At 36.4% G+C, this 19,902-nt stretch overlaps 1 protein-coding gene across 1 annotated transcript in view; it reads right to left on the bottom strand.

The window, feature by feature from the left end:
- The window catches only part of LRRC9 (leucine rich repeat containing 9), a 123,089-nt gene that overhangs the window by 64,532 nt on the left and 38,655 nt on the right, over positions 1-19,902 (bottom strand). The window contains exons 11-16 of the mRNA XM_055538237.1: positions 14,716-14,892; positions 14,269-14,386; positions 12,043-12,175; positions 10,702-10,824; positions 9,976-10,091; positions 3,561-3,773 (exon numbers count right to left, since the gene is read on the bottom strand). Of these exons, the coding sequence (XP_055394212.1) occupies positions 3,561-3,773; positions 9,976-10,091; positions 10,702-10,824; positions 12,043-12,175; positions 14,269-14,386; positions 14,716-14,892 (880 nt within the window). The remainder of the gene's footprint in view (positions 1-3,560; positions 3,774-9,975; positions 10,092-10,701; positions 10,825-12,042; positions 12,176-14,268; positions 14,387-14,715; positions 14,893-19,902) is intronic.

Here is a 19,902-nt window from a genome sequence, read left to right as displayed (position 1 = left end):
ATCCAACATATGGAGGCTGAACAACACGCTGCTGAATAACCAACAAATCACAGAAGAAATCAAAAAAGAAATCAAAATTTGCATAGAAACAAATGAAAATGAAAACACAACAACCCAAAACCTGTGGGACACGGTAAAAGCAGTCCTAAGGGGAAAGTTCATAGCAATACAGGCACACCTCAAGAAACAAGAAAAAAGTCAAATAAATAACCTAACTCTACACCTAAAGCAACTAGAAAAGGAAGAAATGAAGAACCCCAGGGTTAGTAGAAGGAAAGAAATCTTAAAAACTAGAGCAGAAATAAATGCAAAAGAAACAAAAGAGACCATAGCAAAAATCAACAAAACCAAAAGCTGGTTCTTTGAAAGGATAAATAAAATTGACAAACCATTAGCCAGACTCATCAAGAAACAAAGGGAGAAAAATCAAATCAATAAAATTAGAAATGAAAATGGAGAGATCACAACAGACAACACAGAAATACAAAGGATCATAAGAGACTACCATCAACAATTATATGCCAATAAAATGGACAACGAGGAAGAAATGGACAAATTCTTAGAAAAGTACAACTTTCCAAAACTCGATCAGGAAGAAATAGAAAATCTTAACAGACCCATCACAAGCACGGAAATTGAAACTGTAATAAAAAATCTTCCAGCAAGCAAAAGCCCAGGTCCAGATGGCTTCACAGCTGAATTCTACCAAAAATTTAGAGAAGAGCTAACACCTATCCTGCTCAAACTCTTCCAGAAAATTGCAGAGGATGGTAAACTTCCCAACTCATTCTATGAGGCCACCATCACCCTAATACCAAAACCTGACAAAGATCCCACAAAAAAAGAAAACTACAGGCCAATATCACTGATGAACATAGATGCAAAAATCCTTAACAAAATTCTAGCAATCAGAATCCAACAACACATTAAAAAGATCATACACCATGACCAAGTGGGCTTTATCCCAGGGATGCAAGGATTCTTCAATATCCGCAAATCAATCAATGTAATACACCACATTAACAAATTGAAAAATAAAAACCATATGATAATCTCAATAGATGCAGAGAAAGCCTTTGACAAAATTCAACATCCATTTATGATCAAAACTCTCCAGAAAGCAGGAATAGAAGGAACATACCTCAACATAATCAAAGCTATATATGACAAACCCACAGCAAACATTATCCTCAATGGTGAAAAATTGAAAGCATTTCCTCTAAAGTCAGGAACAAGACAAGGGTGCCCACTTTCACCATTACTATTCAACATAGTTTTGGAAGTTTTGGCCACAGCAATCAGAACAGAAAAAGAAATAAAAGGAATCCAAATTGGAAAAGAAGAAGTAAAGCTCTCACTGTTTGCAGATGACATGATCCTCTACATAGAAAACCCTAAAGACTCCACCAGAAAATTACTAGAACTAATCAATGACTATAGTAAAGTTGCAGGATATAAAATCAACACACAGAAATCCCTTGCATTCCTATACACTAATAATGAGAAAACAGAAAGAGAAATTAAGGAAACAATTCCATTCACCATTGCAACGGAAAGAATAAAATACTTAGGAATATATCTACCTAAAGAATCTAATTATATTAAAAAAAAATTAAAAAAAAAAAAAAAAAAAAAAAAAAAAAAAAAGAATCTAAAGACCTATATATAGAAAACTATAAAACACTGGTGAAAGAAATCAAAGAGGACACTAACAGATGGAGAAATATACCATGTTCATGGATTGGAAGAATCAATGTAGTGAAAATGAGTATATTACCCAAAGCAATCTATAGATCCAATGCAATCCCTATCAAGCTACCAACAGCATTCTTCACAGAGCTAGAACAAATAATTTCACAATTTGTATGGAAAAACAAAAAACCTCGAATAGCCAAAGCGATCTTGAGAAAGAAGAATGGAACTGGAGGAATCCACCTACCTGACTTCAGGCTCTACTACAAAGCCACAGTTATCAAGACAGTATGGTACTGGCACAAAGACAGAAATATAGATCAATGGAACAAAATAGAAAGCCCAGAGATAAATCCACACACATATGGACACCTTATCTTCGACAAAGGAGGCAAGAATATACAATGGATTAAAGACAATCTCTTTAACAAGTGGTGCTGGGAACTCTGGTCAACCACTTGTAAAAGAATGAAACTAGAACACTTTCTAACACCATACACAAAAATAAACTCAAAATGGATTAAAGATCTCAACGTAAGACCAGAAACTATAAAACTCCTAGAGGAGAACATAGGCAAAACACTCTCTGACATACATCACAGCAGGATCCTCTATGACCCACCTCCTAGAATATTGGAAATAAAAGCAAAAATAAACAAATGGGACCTAATTAACCTTAAAAGCTTCTGCACATCAAAGGAAACTATTAGCAAGGTGAAAAGACAGCCTTCAGAATGGGAGAAGATAATAGCAAATGAAGCAACTGACAAACAACTAATCTTGAGAATATACAAGCAACTCCTACAGCTCAACTACAGGAAAATAAACGACCCAATCAAAAAATGGGCCAAAGATCTGAATAGACATTTCTCCAAAGAAGACATACAGATGGCTAACAAACACATGAAAAGATGCTCAACATCACTCATTATCAGAGAAATGCAAATCAAAACCACTATGAGGTACCATTTCACACCAGTCAGAATGGCTGCGATCCAAAAGTCTACAAGTAATAAATGCTGGAGAGGGTGTGGAGAAAAGGGAACCCTCTTACACTGTTGGTGGGAATGCAAACTAGTACAGCCACTATGGAGAACAGTGTGGAGATTCCTTAAAAAACTGGAAATAGACATGCCTTATGATCCAGCAATCCCACTGCTGGGCATACACACTGAGAAAACCAGAAGGGAAAGAGACACGAGTACCCCAATGTTCATCGCAGCACTGTTTATAATAGCCAGGACATGGAAGCAACCTAGATGTCCATCAGCAGATGAATGGATAAGAAAGCTGTGGTACATATACACAATGGAGTATTATTCAGCCATTAAAAAGAATACATTTGAATCAGTTCTAATGAGGTGGATGAAACTGGAGCCTATTATACAGAGTGAAGTAAGCCAGAAAGAAAAACACCAATACAGTATACTAACGCATATATATGGAATTTAGAAAGATGGTAACAATAACCCTGTGTACGAGACAGCAAAAGAGCACTGATGTATAGAACAGTCTTATGGACTCTGTGGGAGAGGGAGAGGGTGGGAAGATGTGGGAGAATGGCATTGAAACATGTAAAATATCATGTATGAAATGAGTTGCCAGTCCAGGTTCGATGCACGATACTGGATGCTTGGGGCTGGTGCACTGGGACGACCCAGAGGGATGGAATGGGGAGGGAGGAGGGAGGAGGGTTCAGGATGGGGAACACATGTATACCTGTGGCGGATTCATTTTGATATTTGGCAAATCTAATACAGTTATGTTAAGTTTAAAAATAAAATAAAATTAAAAAAAAAAATGATATAGAAGGAAGCCTAATAGCTCAGAGTATCTTAATATCTATAGAATTTCCTCACAATACTCACCACAATATGACCATAAACACTAGTCTTGCCAAGGGAAAGTATTGTTTTATCATCCAAACTAATAAGTTTTGGTCTGGGCTTGATCCTGGGATCCATTTTTATAACTTCATCATCAAATTTCAAATCCCGGGACAATACTGATCCTTCTGAATTTTTTTTGCTTTCTTCTAGAATAACATTGTTGAATGAAGAAAATAAAGAGTGAGCCTTGACCTAAAAAATTTATTAAAAACATTGAAAATTTGGTTGCTGTATTTATCATTTTTAAAAATAAGCTATGTAGGAAAGATGAATTAAAACTTTTTCAATTATATAGTAATATCTATGATCATCTGTATCACATTAGGAAATCTATGAGAATAGATTAAAATTGTGGACTAAGAATGGGTGTGTTCATCCCCTCCTCCTGAAAATTCCTTAAAACTGGCAAAAGACATTTAAAAAATAGTTTATAACAGTGGAGAGGGCACCAACAAAAGACTAAAAGTTGTGAGATATAAATTAGAAGGGACTGAACTGACAGATAAGAAGCAGAAATGTAACCTGCAGCCAAAATATATGCAGGAGACAACCACTTCAAAGAGCAGATTCCAAGAAACTTGGTGTTTAGAGTGAACAAGTAAAGCAGCAGGAGGAAGCGCTAGGTAATTATTAGGCACTTAAGTTATCATAAGAATTGTGGATGACTGGGCCAAAACAACATGAACAAACAGAAATGGCTCTACAAAAAACCAAAATGGTCCATAAGAGAATTCTTTTTAAAATCTAGGAGAACAAAACATCTATAAAAGAATAGATGGCTATAGAAAAAAAAAAAGGGTAAGTGCTTCAAAGTCACCATAAAAACGATTAGTGAAGTATGAAATATTCAATAAATGTCCTGAGAAACCAAATGGATACTACAGCAAATCAAATTAACAGTGTGGAAGCTAATATAGAGGGCATCTTTCACAACAAAGAATTTAAAGATGGAAATGTAAAATACAGAGAAAAAAAAAATTAAAATACATTGGGGGAAACAGTTCAGAATGTTCAATGTTTACCAAATAGGAGTTCGAGAGGGCTTAACAAAGAATAGAAGAGAAGTAATGATAAAGGAATTAAGAAAAGGAAACTTCCCAGAGTTAAAGGAAACATTTGCTCTTCAGATTAAAACAGCTCATAAAGGGGCAAGCAGGATGATGGCGCTCTTATCTTTGCTGACATCACTTTGTTGTGAAGTCAGTCACAACAGCAGGGACTTGGCCTCTCCACTTCTTGTTATTTCAGTTATTTTGTTTTCTGTTTGTTTGGGTTTCTGTGTCTTTTGCTGAGAGTATATTTGACTGATAGAATCCTCTTCATAACAACATAAAATATAAATGCCCAGAACTATACAAGAAATATAAAAAGAAATGTTTAAGACCCATATAAAGGAAAATATGGGACAGGACTTGAGTAAATGGAATAACGTATCATGATCCTGGATGAGAGGCCCAATACTACATAGAAGTCAGTTCACCCCAAATTAAATTTAAATTCAATACACTTACAATCAAATCCTAGTAGGACATTTAAATAGAACTTAACAAGATGTTTCAAAATTTAATTTGGAAATGAAAACATTCAAGAATGTGTGCGTGCATGCTAAGTCGCTTCAGTCATGTCCGACTCTGCAACCCAATGGACCATAGCCCGCCAGGCTCCTCTGTCCATGAGATTCTACAAGCAAGAATACTGGAGTGGGTTTCCATGCCCTCCTCATGTTCAAGAATAGCCAAGAAATTTTTAAAAAAATAAGTGGAAGAGAATTTGCCTTATCACATATCCAAACATATCATCTGGTTGTAATAACCAAACAAGATGGTAGGGGTCCAAGATTAGACCAAGAGATCAATGGAACAGAATATAAGGATCTGTATATATTAAAATAATTTTAATAATAAAGATAATATTTCAAAATAGAGTAAAAAAGATTGAAAGCAAACCCACAAAGCTATTAACAGTGGATGCCTTAATGAAAGGGAGTGGGGTAGGATTGAGGTGAAAGCAGATTTTCATGTGTATTCTATATTCTGCAATAAGTTTGAATTTTTTCTAGTGAGACTACAGCTATATACTACTCATGTAATATATTTTCAAAATAAAAAATTTAGGTGTCATAATGATTTTCTTTGAAAATTAAATCCCTCACAGAATAATCATTTTACATTTATATATAGACATACCTCGTTTTGTTGCATTTTACTTTATTGGATTTCTAACAAATTGAAGGTATCAATCAAGTCTATTGGTGCTATTTTCCAACAGCATTTGCTCACTTCATGTCTCTGTCACATCTGGTAATCCTCATAATATTTCAAAGTTTTTCCCTAAGATTATATTTGTTATGGTGATCTGTGATGTTACTATTGTAATGGTTTTGGGTTGCCACAAACCATGCTCATATAAGACAGCGAACTGTGTTTGGACTACTCCATTGACCAGCCATTTCCCTGCCTCTCTCCCTCTCTTTGGGCCTCCCTATTCCCTGAGATCGGAGAAGGCAATGGCATCCCACTCCAGTACTCTTGCTTGGAAAATTCCATGGATGGAGGAGCCGGTTAGGCTGCAATCCATGGGGTCACTAAGAGTCGGACACGACTGAGCGACTTCACTTTCACTTTTCACTTTCATGCATTGGAGAAGGAAATGGCAACCCACTCCAGTGTTCTTGCCTGGAGAATCCCAGGGATGGGGAAGCCTGGTGGGCTGCCATCTATGGGGTCACACAGAGTCGGAAACGACTGAAGTGACTTAGCATAGCATTCCCTGAGATAGAACAATCTTAAAATTAAAATTTAGGCAATTAATAACCTTAGAATGGCTTCTCACTGCTCAAGTGAAAGGAAAAGTCACATACCTCTCACTTTAAATCAAAAGCTAGAATGACTGAGTTTAGTGAGGAAGGCATGTTGAACACTGAGACAGGCTGAAAGCTATGCCTCTTGCTCCAGTCAAGTTTTGAATGCAAAGGAGAAGTTTTGAAGAAAATTAAAAGTACCACTCCAGTGAACATATGAATGTAAAAAAAGTGAAATAGTCTTATTACTGATATGGAAAATGATTTTGTGCTCTGGATAGAAGATCAAATCAGTCACAATATTCCCTTTAAGTCAAAGCCTAAACCACAGAAAAATCCTCTCTTCAATTCTATGAAGGCTGAGAGAGGTGAGAAAGTTGCAGAAGAAAAGTTTGAAGCTAGCTGAGTCTGGTTCATGAAGTTTAAGGAAAGAAGAGATCTCCATAATATAGAAGAGCAAAGTGAGTCAGCAAGTGCTGATGTAGAAGCTGCAGCAAGATATCCAGAATATCTAGCTAAGATCACTAATAAAGGTAACTACACTAATACATAGATTTTCAATATAGATGAAACAGCACTCTATTAGAAGATGCCATCTAAGATTTTCTATTAAAAGAAGATGCCATCTAGGATTTTCATAGCACTGAAGTCAGTGCTCAGCTTTAGAGATTCAAAGGTCAAGCTGACTCTCTTGTTAGGGGCTCTTTTAGTTGAAGCTAATGCTCATTTACCATTCTGGACACCCTACGGCACTTAAGAATTATGCTAAATCTACTCTACCTGTGATCTATAAATGGGACCAAAAAAGCCTGGATGACAGCACATTTGTTTACAACATGGTTTGCTGAATATTTTAAGACCCCTGTCTAGACCTACTGCTAAGAAAAAAAAAAAAAAGGATTTCTTTTAAAATACTACTGCCTATTGACAATGAACCTGGTTACCCAAGAGCTCTGATGGAGATGTGCAATGAGATTTACATTGCTTTCATGCTTACTAACATAACATTCCTTCTGCAGCCCATGGATCAAGGACTAATTTCTACTTTCTAGTCTTATTATTTAAGAAATACATTTCATAAGGCTATAGTTGCCAGTTTTTAATTCCAATCTCAAAGTAGGGCAGTGCCAAAGAATGTTCAAACTACTGCACAACTGCACTCATTTCACATGCTAGCAAAGTAATGCTCAAAATTCTCCAAGCTAGGCTTCAACAGTATGTGAACTGAGAACTTCCAGATGTTCAAATGGGCTTAGAAAAGGCAGAGGAACCAGAGATCAAATTCCAAATATCCACTGGATCATAGAAAAATCAAGAGGATTCCATAAAAACATCTACTTCTGCTTCATTGACCATGCTAAAGACTTTGACTGCGTGGGTCACAATAAAATGTAGAAAATTCTTCAAGAGATGGGAATTTCAGGCCACCTGACCTGCCTCCTGTGAAACCTGTATGCAGGTCAAGAAGCAACAGTTAGAACCAGGCACAGAACAACAGACTGGTTCTAAATTGAGCAAGAAGTACATCAAGGCTACATATTGTCACCCTGCTTATTTAACTTACAGGCAGAGTGCATCATGAGAAATGCCAGGCTGGATGAAGCACAAGCTGGAATCAAGAGTACCAGGAGAAATATCAATCACCTCAGATATGCAGATGACACCACCCTTATGGCAGAAAGCAAAGAGGAACTAAAGAGCCTCTTGATGAAGGTGAAAGAGGACAGTGAAAAAAGCTGGCTTAAAACAACATTCAAAAAACTCATGGCATCTGGTCCCATCACTTCATGGCAAAGACATGTGGACACAATGGAAATAGTGACAGATTTTATTTTCTTGGGCTCCAAAATCACTGCAGATGGTGATTGCAGCCATGAAATTAAAAGATGCTTGTTCCTTGGAAGAAAAGCTATGACAAACCCAGACAGTGTATTAAAAACCAGAGATATCACTTTGATTACAAAGGTCCATCTAATCAAAGCTATGGTTTTCCAGTAGTCATGTATGGATGTGAGAGTTGGACTATAAAGAAAGCTGAGCGCCAAAGAACTGATGCTTTTGAACTGTGGTGTTGGAGAAGACTCTTGAGAGTTCCTTGGACTGCAAGGTGATCAAACTAGTCTATCCTAAAGGAAATCAGTCCTGAATATTCATTGGAAGGACTGATGCTGAAGCTGAAACTCCAATACTTTGGTCACTTGATGTGAAGAGCTGATTCATTAGAAAAGACCTTGATGCTGGGAAAGACTGACGGCAGGAGGAGAAGGGGATGACAGAGGATGAGATGGTTGGACGGCATCACTGACTCAATGGACATGAGTTTGAGTAAGCTCCAGGAGATGGTGAAGGACAGGGAAGCCTGGCATACTGTAGTCCATGGAGTTGCAAAGAGTCGGACACAACTGAGCGACTGAACAACAACAATAGCTGCCATAGATAGAGATTTTCCTGAGGTTATCTGAGCAAAGGAAATTGAAAACTTTTTGGAAAGGATTTACCATCCTATATGTCATTAAGAACATACATGATTCATGGAGAGTTCAAAATATCAACAGTAACAGGAATTTAAGTTAAGACTTCCCTTGTGGCTCAGATGGTAAAGCATCTGCCTACAATGTGGGAGACCCGGGTTTGATCCCTGGGTCAGGAAGATCCTCTGGAGAAGGAAACAGCAACCCACTCCAGTACTCTTGCCTGGAAAATCCCATGGACGGAGGAGCCTGGTAGGCTACAGTCCATGGGGTTGCAAAGAGTCAGACACGACTGAATGACTTCACTTTCTTTCTTTCAAGACTTCAGTGGAGGAAGCATTTGCAGATATAGTGGAAACAGCAACAGAACTAGACATATAGCCCAAGATATGACTGAAATCCTACAATCTCATGATAAAATCTTACAGATGAGGAGTTTCTTCTTACAGATGAGCAAAGAAAATGGTTTCCACTCCTGGTGAAGATGCTGTGAAGATTGTTGAAGTGACAACAAAGGATTTAGGATACTTCATAAACTTAGTTGGTAAAGCAGTGGAAGGATCTGAGAGGACTGACTCCAATTCTGAAAAAAGTTCTGTGGGTAAAATGCTATCAAACAGCACTGCAATGCTACAGATAGGTCATTCATGAAAGGAAAAGACAATACATGCAGCAAACTTCATTGTTACCTTAGTTTAAGAAATTGTCACAGCTACCAGTTATCTTCAGCAACTACCACCTGATTAGTCAGCAGCCATCAACATGGAGTCAAGATCCTCTAGCAGCAAAAAGGTTATGACTCACTGGGCTCAGATGATGATTCACATTTTTTAGCAATAAAGTCTACTGTTTTATGAAGGTATGTATATTTTTTAGACATTTCATACTTAATAGACTACAGTAAGTATAAAGGCAAGTTTTACATGCACTGGGAAACCAAAAATTAGTGTGACTAACTTTATTGCAATATTTACTTTATTGCAGGGTCTGAAACTGAACCCACAATATTTCTGAGGTATGCCTGTACATATAATATAGCATAAACTCGACATAACATTATTAGGCTTCAAATTACTGTTCTGTTCTCATTTAAGGAATTCCAGTTTTAAAAATGCATTCATACCACTGTAATATACTCAAATTCCACGATGTATTCAGGCAAAACAAGGTCATGATCAAAGACAAACCACTTGCACTGCCGAACACTGCAATCACAGTTTCTTTGTCCCATGATAGGATCTAGGATAAAATAAAAATAAAAACAAGCAAAATAAATAAACACTCTTCAAAGTGAAACATAACATACACTTTTCACCCTTACACAGATTAATAAACAACAAACTCAAAATATCATGTTATTGTGGTTTTTTTCTATCTTCCTACCATCCTCGATAATTTCTTAATTCTATCAAGACTAGTCACCCTTTCACTATACAGACTAGTATATTTTTCATATTTTTATTCATATCCTTTTCTTTTTCTTACTTTTTCACTTTTCTAATCAGAATTTGACCATATAGTTTTTGATAAATATATTACTCTAAAACCTTTGTTGTTAAAAGTTGGGTGGGCTCTATCTTTTGAAATACATACAATATATTATACACATATGTGTGTGTATAAAATATAAAAGAAACTTTTACAAAATAAAATATCTATGCACAGAAATATATAACTGTCATTGAAGTAGGCAACAGAAATACAGAAGCTCATTAGTGACTAGGAACATGGTTTTATAGAAAAGTTTATAAGCTTTGTTAGATACAGGTTAAATTATAAGCATCTTTATTAAATTAAAATATTCTGTAGTCAGAAAGATGAAAAAAGATTTATTTCATGGCAGACATACTTAGTAAATATTTTCGAGGAATGAACACTGAATTAATCATTGGGTAGTTGGCTTGACTGATGGAGTCGTGATCATGAGCCTGAACACTCTGGCCAAGGAAAACCTTTGTAATCAGGAGGATACCTAATATGAAAAAACAAAACATTTTAATATGAATTCATCTTAACAATTTTCCAATTTTACCTTCCTTACTGGCCCCAGACTTGATTGTATATTTATTCTGTAAAGGTAGGGATCCTAGCTATCCGTATAGCACATAGCACGCTGCTTGATCCAAAATAGAGGAGCTCAATAAATATTTGTTGAATAAATAAAATGGTTAAAAAAGAGGATTCCTGTGACTATATTAAGCAAAGCTTTACAGACAAGAAAGAAGGAAATAAGGCAATATTTAACAATATTTTCATGAAGTAATTTAAGAAATTTGTTGTTCTTGTTAACTGGGTAAAAATTCATCCCTGTATCGTCAGTATCTAGCACATAGCACTCAATATGTCTACTGAATGGTGAACATTTCTTTTCCCTTAAATTATTAAGGAACCTTGAAATTCACCAACTTCTAGGAATCTCTAGAGTCACTGAATCCTACGAAGTAACTTGTAATTACTATGCATAAAGTATTCACGTACTTCTTAAAACTATGTACGAGCTATGAGATGTAAATCGGGAGAAACTAACTGTTTTGTCCCTTGAACTGCAAGATCAAACCAGTCAGTCCTAAAGGAAATCAATTTTGAATACTCATTGGAGGGACTGATGCTGAAAAGCTGAAGCTCCAATACTTCGGCCACTTGATGTGAAGAGCCAACTCCCTGAAGATAAGACCCTGAGACTGGGAAAAGGTCTTTTGCCAATTTTAGATTTATAACCAGGTTTTTTTACCATCTTATATTTTGTTAATTAAGGACAAATAAGGCCTGACTTCCCAAGTGCTTTATATGATGATTATTACATAAATGGGCAGAATTCTCTTTTTTCTTTCCAGTGAATTTGGGGTTTGTATGGTGAGTGTGTATAACATACACATATTTTTAGGATACATCTTAATGAACAAAAGCATATTGTGAAAAGTGTTTATTTCATATAAGAGAGATTAAATATGAGTAACAAATGAATCTCATGCTATTGATGTTGCTGATAATAATCACTCAGTAAATATTTGTTGACAGACTAAATAGTAGATCAGAAAGTCATGTATTACCTCACTGGTAAATACTAAATAAAAGGGGTTTCAGAAAACTTCCCAGGTTGATAAAATCAAGCATCAAAAATGTTATGAAAGTAATTAATGAATTTGAAGACTTAGAGCTTAAAAGTTCAGAAACTGTGTATTTATAATACCATGTCTGAAGAGTTCATGCTCAACAGAGTTTTTCTTCTCATCCTTGTACTTTTGCTGTAGTATTTCAATTCTGGGACACTCACATATACTTAGGCTATTAGCAAGAATGACAGCTTCTTTTCTGAGAGGCAGCTATAAAGAAAAAGCAAAGTCTGAGAATTTTTATAAGATTGACAATATTTCAACTTTACTACAGATGGTTTATCATTTTATGTTCATGTGTCTGGGCGAGGAACCTTCAGGTCACTCACTGAAAAGAAGCAGATAATCTTCAGGGACAACTTCATTCCATGAAACCGTTCATGTAACGTATTTTAAATGTATATGCAAATAGATCTATGAAATATAATATTCAGTGGATATTACACTGAAGATTCTTATTTAAATAAACAGCCTAATAATTAGTCTAATAGTCTACATTATTTTCCAGATATATCTGATTGTACTAATGTATGGAAATTTTAGCTTGCATTGTGACTAGAGTTATTTCTTTAAAAGTATTTTATCAGGAATATTCATATTACTTGCTGTGAAAGCAGCTCTTAAAAAAAAAGGAACAATCTGTTTTTATCAGTTAAAAACAACTAGAGCTAAGAGAGATCATATCATCTGTCTAAGACTGAAGCAGAAATTGTAAAGTCATGATTTAGACTCAGGTCTGCTCCTCCTTGTCACTATCTCGGAGTTTTGAAATTACTGGGTTGGCCAAAAAGTTTGTTTGGGTTTTCCTATACTATCTTTATTTTATTGTGGAAAAAAAAATAAGGTAAAAGCTACCATTTTTAAGTGTATAATTCACTGGTATTAGTATACTCACAATGTTGTACAACCATCTCCACTACCTATTTCCAGAATTTCATTCCAAACTAAAGCTGTATACTCATTAAACAATAACTCTCCATCCCTCTATCCTCCCCAACTCCTGGAAACGTCTACTTTCTGTCTCTACCAATTTGTCTATTCTAGATACTTTATGTAAGCAGGATCAGACAATATTTGTCCCATAGTGGCTTGTTTCTTTTACTTAATATAATGTTTGCAAGGTTCATCCATGCTACAGCATGTATCAGAATTTCATTTCTTATGACTGAATAATATTCTATTGTATGTATATACCACATTTTATTTATCCATGCATCTGTTAATGGACATTTGAGTTCTTTCGACTTTTTGGCTATTGTGACTAATGATGCTATGAACAAGTATCCAAGAACTTTATCGTGTATATCTTACTAAATCCTCACCACTCTGTGAAGGAGATACTATTATTACCCTCATTTGCCAGAATGGATCAAACAGGCACAGAGAGGTGAAGTCACCCAGCTGGTGAGCAGGAAAGCCAAGATTCAAATGCAGCAATATTTTCAGGTTATGTGTGCCATGATGAGAAAAGGATTAGGAAATACTGCTCTATACTTGTGTACTACAGCTGTCTCATCAAGTGGGTGGAGGACTGAGAAAGGTTGATTGGATGTTTTGGAGCTCATGAGTGATCAAAGATAAAACAGTATCAGTATCAAGGTGGGGAAGATGAAGTAGAGAATAAAGAAATGGTGGTAGTAAAAGTAAAGAGAAAAAGAGGATGACAGAAAGTACAGCAGTGTTAAGTGAATGAATTTTTTCAAGACGGAGAAGATCTTAGAGTGTTTAAAACAGATTAAAGAAGTGGATTTCAAGATCACTGACAAAAGGATCACAATATAAAATGTAAGATGCCTAAAAAGATTAAATAGGCAATCATAAAGGTAAAATAATTCATGATTCAACCAACTGTAGATTGAAAATACTTGGGAAAAAAAAAAGAATTTCGGAAAGTTCCAAAAAGCAAAACTTGAGTTTGCCCTGCTTCCACAATTATTTACACAAAATTTGTATTGTATTTACAATTCTTTACATAGCATTTACATTATATTAGGTATTATAAGTAATCTAAAGATGATTTAAAGTATACAGAAGGAAGTATATAAGCTATATGCCAACAGAACACCATTTCATATAAGGGACTTGTGCATCCTTGGATTTTAGTATTTGTGGGAGGTCCCGGAACCAATCCCTCTTGAGTACTGAGGGACTGTACTTTTCAGGATAGCACTAACTTTTTTGTGAAACAGTAGAAGTTTGCTATAAATATAAATGAACGGATTGATAATCAAACTATGGTTAATCAGTGGCAGAGCTTTATTCATCAGGAAGAAAGCATTATTTTGAATAACATTTTATGCTACCTTGCTTGTTTCACTGTCTTTGAATCCTTTTTCAAGTATTTGCAGCAGATGCTTTTTCTTCACTGTAATTTCAGGATCAAAAACATAAAAAAGGCATTCCAGCATCTTTTGATAGCTCCTTAAGAATAATTAAGACAAAAAAAGTTTTAGAATTGATTTCAAAAAAGCCTAGCCATGGGTAGGATGACAATATGCCCTAGCCAGGATATTTCCCATTTATGCTGAGTGTCATTCTTAAATTTCCACTCCTCCTCAGTCTCAAAAAGAGCTTCAGTGTGGATAAACCATGAGGTCATCCTAGTCAGGAAGATGCATTAAAGGAACTATTTACTAACAAGGATATTTTCAATACTGTAAACTTTTAACCAGAAAGACTTTTTGTTGTTGTTGTTACAAAATAAAAGCAGGCTGTTGTAAAAATGTTTCTTATGGAAGTTAGCTTCTTACTCTGAATCATGCATATGTTCATTGTCCAAAAACTTTTGGAATTTCTCTTCAAATTTTAGTCTCAGAATACGGTTATTAACCTTGATGACACGTTTTACTTTCACTCCTGTAATACCATATGTTCTGAAGTCCCACGTACAAAAACGTGATAGAATTAATTCATAGCAGGAATTAAACCTATATGGGAATACAAAATATATACAAAGAAAATAACAGACTTTCCTTAAAATGTTGAGAACACAAAGTTACATATGGAAAAAGTAATAGCCCATATTTTACGTTTCTGCTAAAGATACATGCTGTTTTGTTTCTTATACAATCAATACAAGAACTGCTAAACTCTGAAGGTGTTACTCGCTCAGTCATGTCAGACTCTTTGAGACCCCATGGACTGTAGCCCGCCAGCCTCTGTCTGTGGAATTCTCCAGGCAAGAATACTGGAGTGGGTTGCCATTCCCTTCTCCAGAGGCTGCCATTCCCAACCCAGGATCGAACCCAGGTTTCCCGTACTGCATGGATTCTTTACCCTCTGAGCCACCAGGGAAGAATAATAGCTCTTTTATTAATAATAATATATTTGTTCTGACTAAAAGATATGGAGCAATCCTCTATTATTGTAATAGTTTCTTTTGGGGGACGTCAGTGAAACTAGACGCTTCTGGCTTGCACCTTATTGGCTACTCTTTCATGATTTTATTTGCAGCTGCTTTTTTCTCTGACAGACTTCTAAATGTTGGATTGCCCCAGGAATCAGTCTCTGCCTCCCCTCTTGTTTCCATAAACCCTATTAATAGGTGATTTCACTTGGACCTTTGGCAATATATATTTTAAATATATATGTGTATATATATACACACACACATATACACCTATATTTATTATACTAGTAAATTCCAACATTTTATTTTCAGGCGTTACCTTTACCCAACTTAACTGGCTATACCCACACTTGAATATCTAACTACCTGCTTGCTATGTTCACTGGAACACGTAATAGGCCTCTCAAATTTAACTCACCCAACACACCTGCCTTTAAACCTGCCCCTCCTGTTTTCCACCTCAGCGTATGACACCACCATCTAACTAGTGGCTTAGGTTAAAATCCCAGGAATAAATCATGCCTCCACTCTTCCTTACCAATATCCAACTCTTCAGCAAGTCTCTTTGGCTCTATATCTAAAATACATCCTGAATATGACTCTATTTAATCACCACTGCTATTATCCTAGTTAAAATCACCATCACCTCTCAGTTGGACTTTGCCATAGCTTCATAACTAGGGATACAGAAGTGAAAGAGGCAGGAGTCCTGCTCTCATTGACCCTATAATTCCAAGGGAGTTGGACACAAAATAAACAAGACATAATAAAGAAAATATATAAACTGACAAGTTCTCTGAATAAAGAAAGGTTTGGGGTAAGGAATGAAGCATGGGCTACTTAAGAGAGGTCTTGGGTAAGACCTTTGGAGAAGATATTTGAGCTAAGAATTGAAGGAGAAGTAGGGGCCTGCTATGTGAAGAGCTCAGAAAAAAGTAACTAAGGGCTCATGTGCTCTCTGCTGCCCTCACCTGGTCGTGCTCAAAGTAATTCTGGCCCTGTCTTACAGTAGCACAGAATTTACATTAATTTGAAATTTAAGATAAGGAGGATCAACTGTATGGTGACTCCAGTGGTAAAAAAAATCTGCCTTCCAGTGCAGGAGCTGCAGGTTTGATCCCCGGGTCAGGAAGATCTCCTGGAGTAGGAAATGGCAACCCACTCCAGTATTCTTGCCTGGAAAATTCCATGGACAGAGGGGCTTGGTGGGCTACAGTGCATGAGGTCACAAAGAGTCAGACATGACTGAACGACTGAGCATGCACGTAACGGTATGGTGACAGATGGAAACTAAATTTTTGGTGGTGAGCACGCTATAATGTATACAAAAGTATAAGTATACTGTTGTACACATGAAACATATAATATTATAAACCAATGTTACTTTAATGAAAAAGAAGTTAAAAAATTTTTTTTTCCTAAGAGAAACAAAGAAAGACAAATCTCAACATCTGGAACACTGGCGCAAATGGTGCACACTCCCAGAAAGATCCATCTGATGAAGCAGATGAAAGCCATCACTCTCTTCTCCCACAACATTGTGGAATGGACATTGACAGCGGGAAGTGTTGTAGGAAAGAGCCATTTTGACTCCATGATGGATCTCTTTCTTTGACTTTAACCTTTGTTTTTTATTGCTTGCATGTTCAACGAATGGACAATTACTCACTTCTAGTCTGGTCTTCCAGGAATGCAAGAACCAGAAATGGCATAGGAAACTCTAAGTAGTATGATCCTTTCATAGAGCTTTTCTTTGTCTGAGAATTAATCAGTTGATCCCTTCTTTATATGAAATTCCTAGAGCCTTGGAGACAGAGAACCCTAGTACGAAGAGGACAAGGGCTCTGCTATCTGGGGTCACAGAAGTAAAGCAATTCATTCAATCGTCTGGCCACACTGTGTGCATGGGGAAACATCATTCAGAGGCTGGAATACTGCTGGAGGAGGGAGAACAGACCTATACTGACAGAGAATTAATGAGACTTACAATATCATCAATACCTCATGGAGGATGGTAACTTCTCACAGCTGAATATATGCTACCTGCACTGGGGAGCATGGCAGCACTGCTTTGAGGTAACTGCATTTTAGTCTGAACCTGAAATCCTGAAATCAAGACTCTCTAGGGCTTTGTATAAAATAATATTGAAATCTGCTATACCTTTCCTTCAAAGAGTCCCGTAGATTTAAGGGCAAAATTCAAACTGCCCAGCCTAGCCTGTAAGACCGTTAATGATCATGTCATGTGAAACTACTTGTCATGTGAAACTACTGAGTTCTCGAGATGTGTTAAACTACTTACACACTCTTTCACGTGCTGTTGTTGCCTCTGCATGCAAAGTCCTTCCTCTAATTCTTTGTATAGTTAACGTCTATCTGTCCTTCAAAATTCAGATCAGAGCATCTCCCTCAAGTGCCCCACTTACCACTAACACCTAGTATAGAATGTGACTTACAGTAGAAGCTTAATGGATGACTGCTGAGCAAGTGAACAAATAGAAAAGACTCAAAGATTAAAAAGATTCAGTCTCTATATTCACTGAGTTTATAAACTAACAAAGTGAAAAAGTAATAGGTCAAGTATAAGCAAAATTATAGAGTATAAGAGAGATACAAATCAGTGCTATGAAGATTCAAAAAGAAGAAAGAATAACAATGACTACAGATGATGGGATTGAAAAGAAAATCCCTCACAAAGGGCTGGGGATGTAAGGCATTCTGGGGGAAGGAAGCAAAACAAAGAAAACCACCTATGTGATGGTATACCAGGTATACTCCAAAAGCAGTGAGGCAGGCATAGTTTAGCTGACTCTGAAGCAGTTTGAAAAAGTTTTAAGGTAATTTGGAGACAATACAGTGAAGGACACTGAATGTCAGTGAAGAGTTAGAATGTAATTTGGAAGATAACAAGTTGGTACAAGAGGCTTTTGTTATTTTTAACAGAGTGGTTGGCGTAGGAAGGGAGCATATGGGAAACTAGGTGTCTTTACTGACTGGCTGGTAAACGCTGAGTGCCCACTACAGACAGACACTGTACTAGATGCTGCAATAGTCTGAAGTGAAAGTGTTAATTACTCAGCTGTGTCCGACTCGTTGTGATTTCATGGGCTGCAGCCTGCCAGGCTCCTCTGTCCATGAAATTCGCCAGGCTAGAATACTGCAATAGTCTAAGAGGAAGGTTGTGAGGGCAGGTGATTTTGTTATAAAGGAGAGAATGAATTCAAGAGGCATTATGGAGAGAAGCTGAGGGTCTTGTTTAGACTGATTAGATATGAATATTGAGGAAGAGAATAGAGTCAAGAATGGCTTCAGTGTTTATTGTGCCTCCACGACTAAGACAATGGCAGTACTACAAACAGGAATGGAGGAGTCAGAGGAAAAGGATGATTTGTAGGCAGGATGAGGAAAACAAAAGCACAAAGATTAAGGACTAAAGATTTTTACATTAACTTGTCTAATCCTAGCGGTTGCCTTTTGTGATAGACTTTCACTTTTCTTATTTTACAGGTAACGTTCAGATGGATTAAATAACTGCTTTAAGACTATGCAGATAGAGTGTGAACCTAGGTTTTCTGATTCTAACCCCACTTATTATTTTATTACTTTCTGGCTGAGTTCCCTTTTAAATGTGTTGAGTTTGCCTTGCCAGTTGGACATTGGGCTAGATTCAGCACTGGTATAAAGGAGAAAAAATTAAGTAATTCTAACAGTGCAGGTGCAGAAGAAATTATCAAGGGAGAGTGTAAAAAGAAAAGTAGGAAGTGTCTAAGTACAAAAAATAACTAGAGAGGTGAGGTTATAAGAAAGGAATTGCTAAAAAGCATCAAAATCTGCAGAGGTTAGGAGAGTGAAGGCCCCTCATTTCACTTGGTGCCCTCACTCATTCAATGAGACCTGAATGTGTGAGCATCCATAGTGGTGATATGCACATAAACTAAGGTATTCAGTTACACAGAGAGATGCCTACAACTGGCATTGAAACATGTAAAATATCATGTATGAAACGAGTTGCCAGTCCAGGTTCGATGCATGATACTGGATGCTTGGGGCTAGTGCACTGGGATGACCCAGAGGGATGGTATGGGGAGGGAGGAGGGAGGAGGGTTCAGGATGGGGAACACATGTGTACCTGTGGTGGATTCATTTTGATATTTGGCAAAACTAATACAATTATGTAAAGTTTAAAAATAAAATAAAATTTAAAAAAATGTTCATTAATATACAAATGATGTACTCGTCTAGCATATGTAGAATGCATATGATTTTAAATGGAGCTTAATAAAATACATTAAAATGAGCTTCAAAATCCTAAACAAGCATTTAATAAATACTGTTAACTTGCTGACTTACACCATATCAAAAACAAATATAAAACAGTATAAAGCAAAAAGTCTAAGTTTCTGTAGCTGCCTAAAACAGGGCAGCATGAAATGTTTATAAATAAGATTAATTACTAAGTTATTTTATAGACAAAAGTGAACCTGTTAAGTATCTATAAATTGATATGGAGACTTCAATTAGTAGTTATTGATTGAATTATGAATTCAGCTACTCCTATACTAGATTTATAAGGCATGTTCTATCTGTC

This window comes from Bubalus kerabau, chromosome 10, assembly GCF_029407905.1.
Source record: "Bubalus kerabau isolate K-KA32 ecotype Philippines breed swamp buffalo chromosome 10, PCC_UOA_SB_1v2, whole genome shotgun sequence".
NCBI lineage: Eukaryota > Metazoa > Chordata > Mammalia > Artiodactyla > Bovidae > Bubalus > Bubalus kerabau.
Note: the sequence above shows the minus strand (reverse complement) of the source record. Positions and strands in the feature narration are given on the sequence as shown.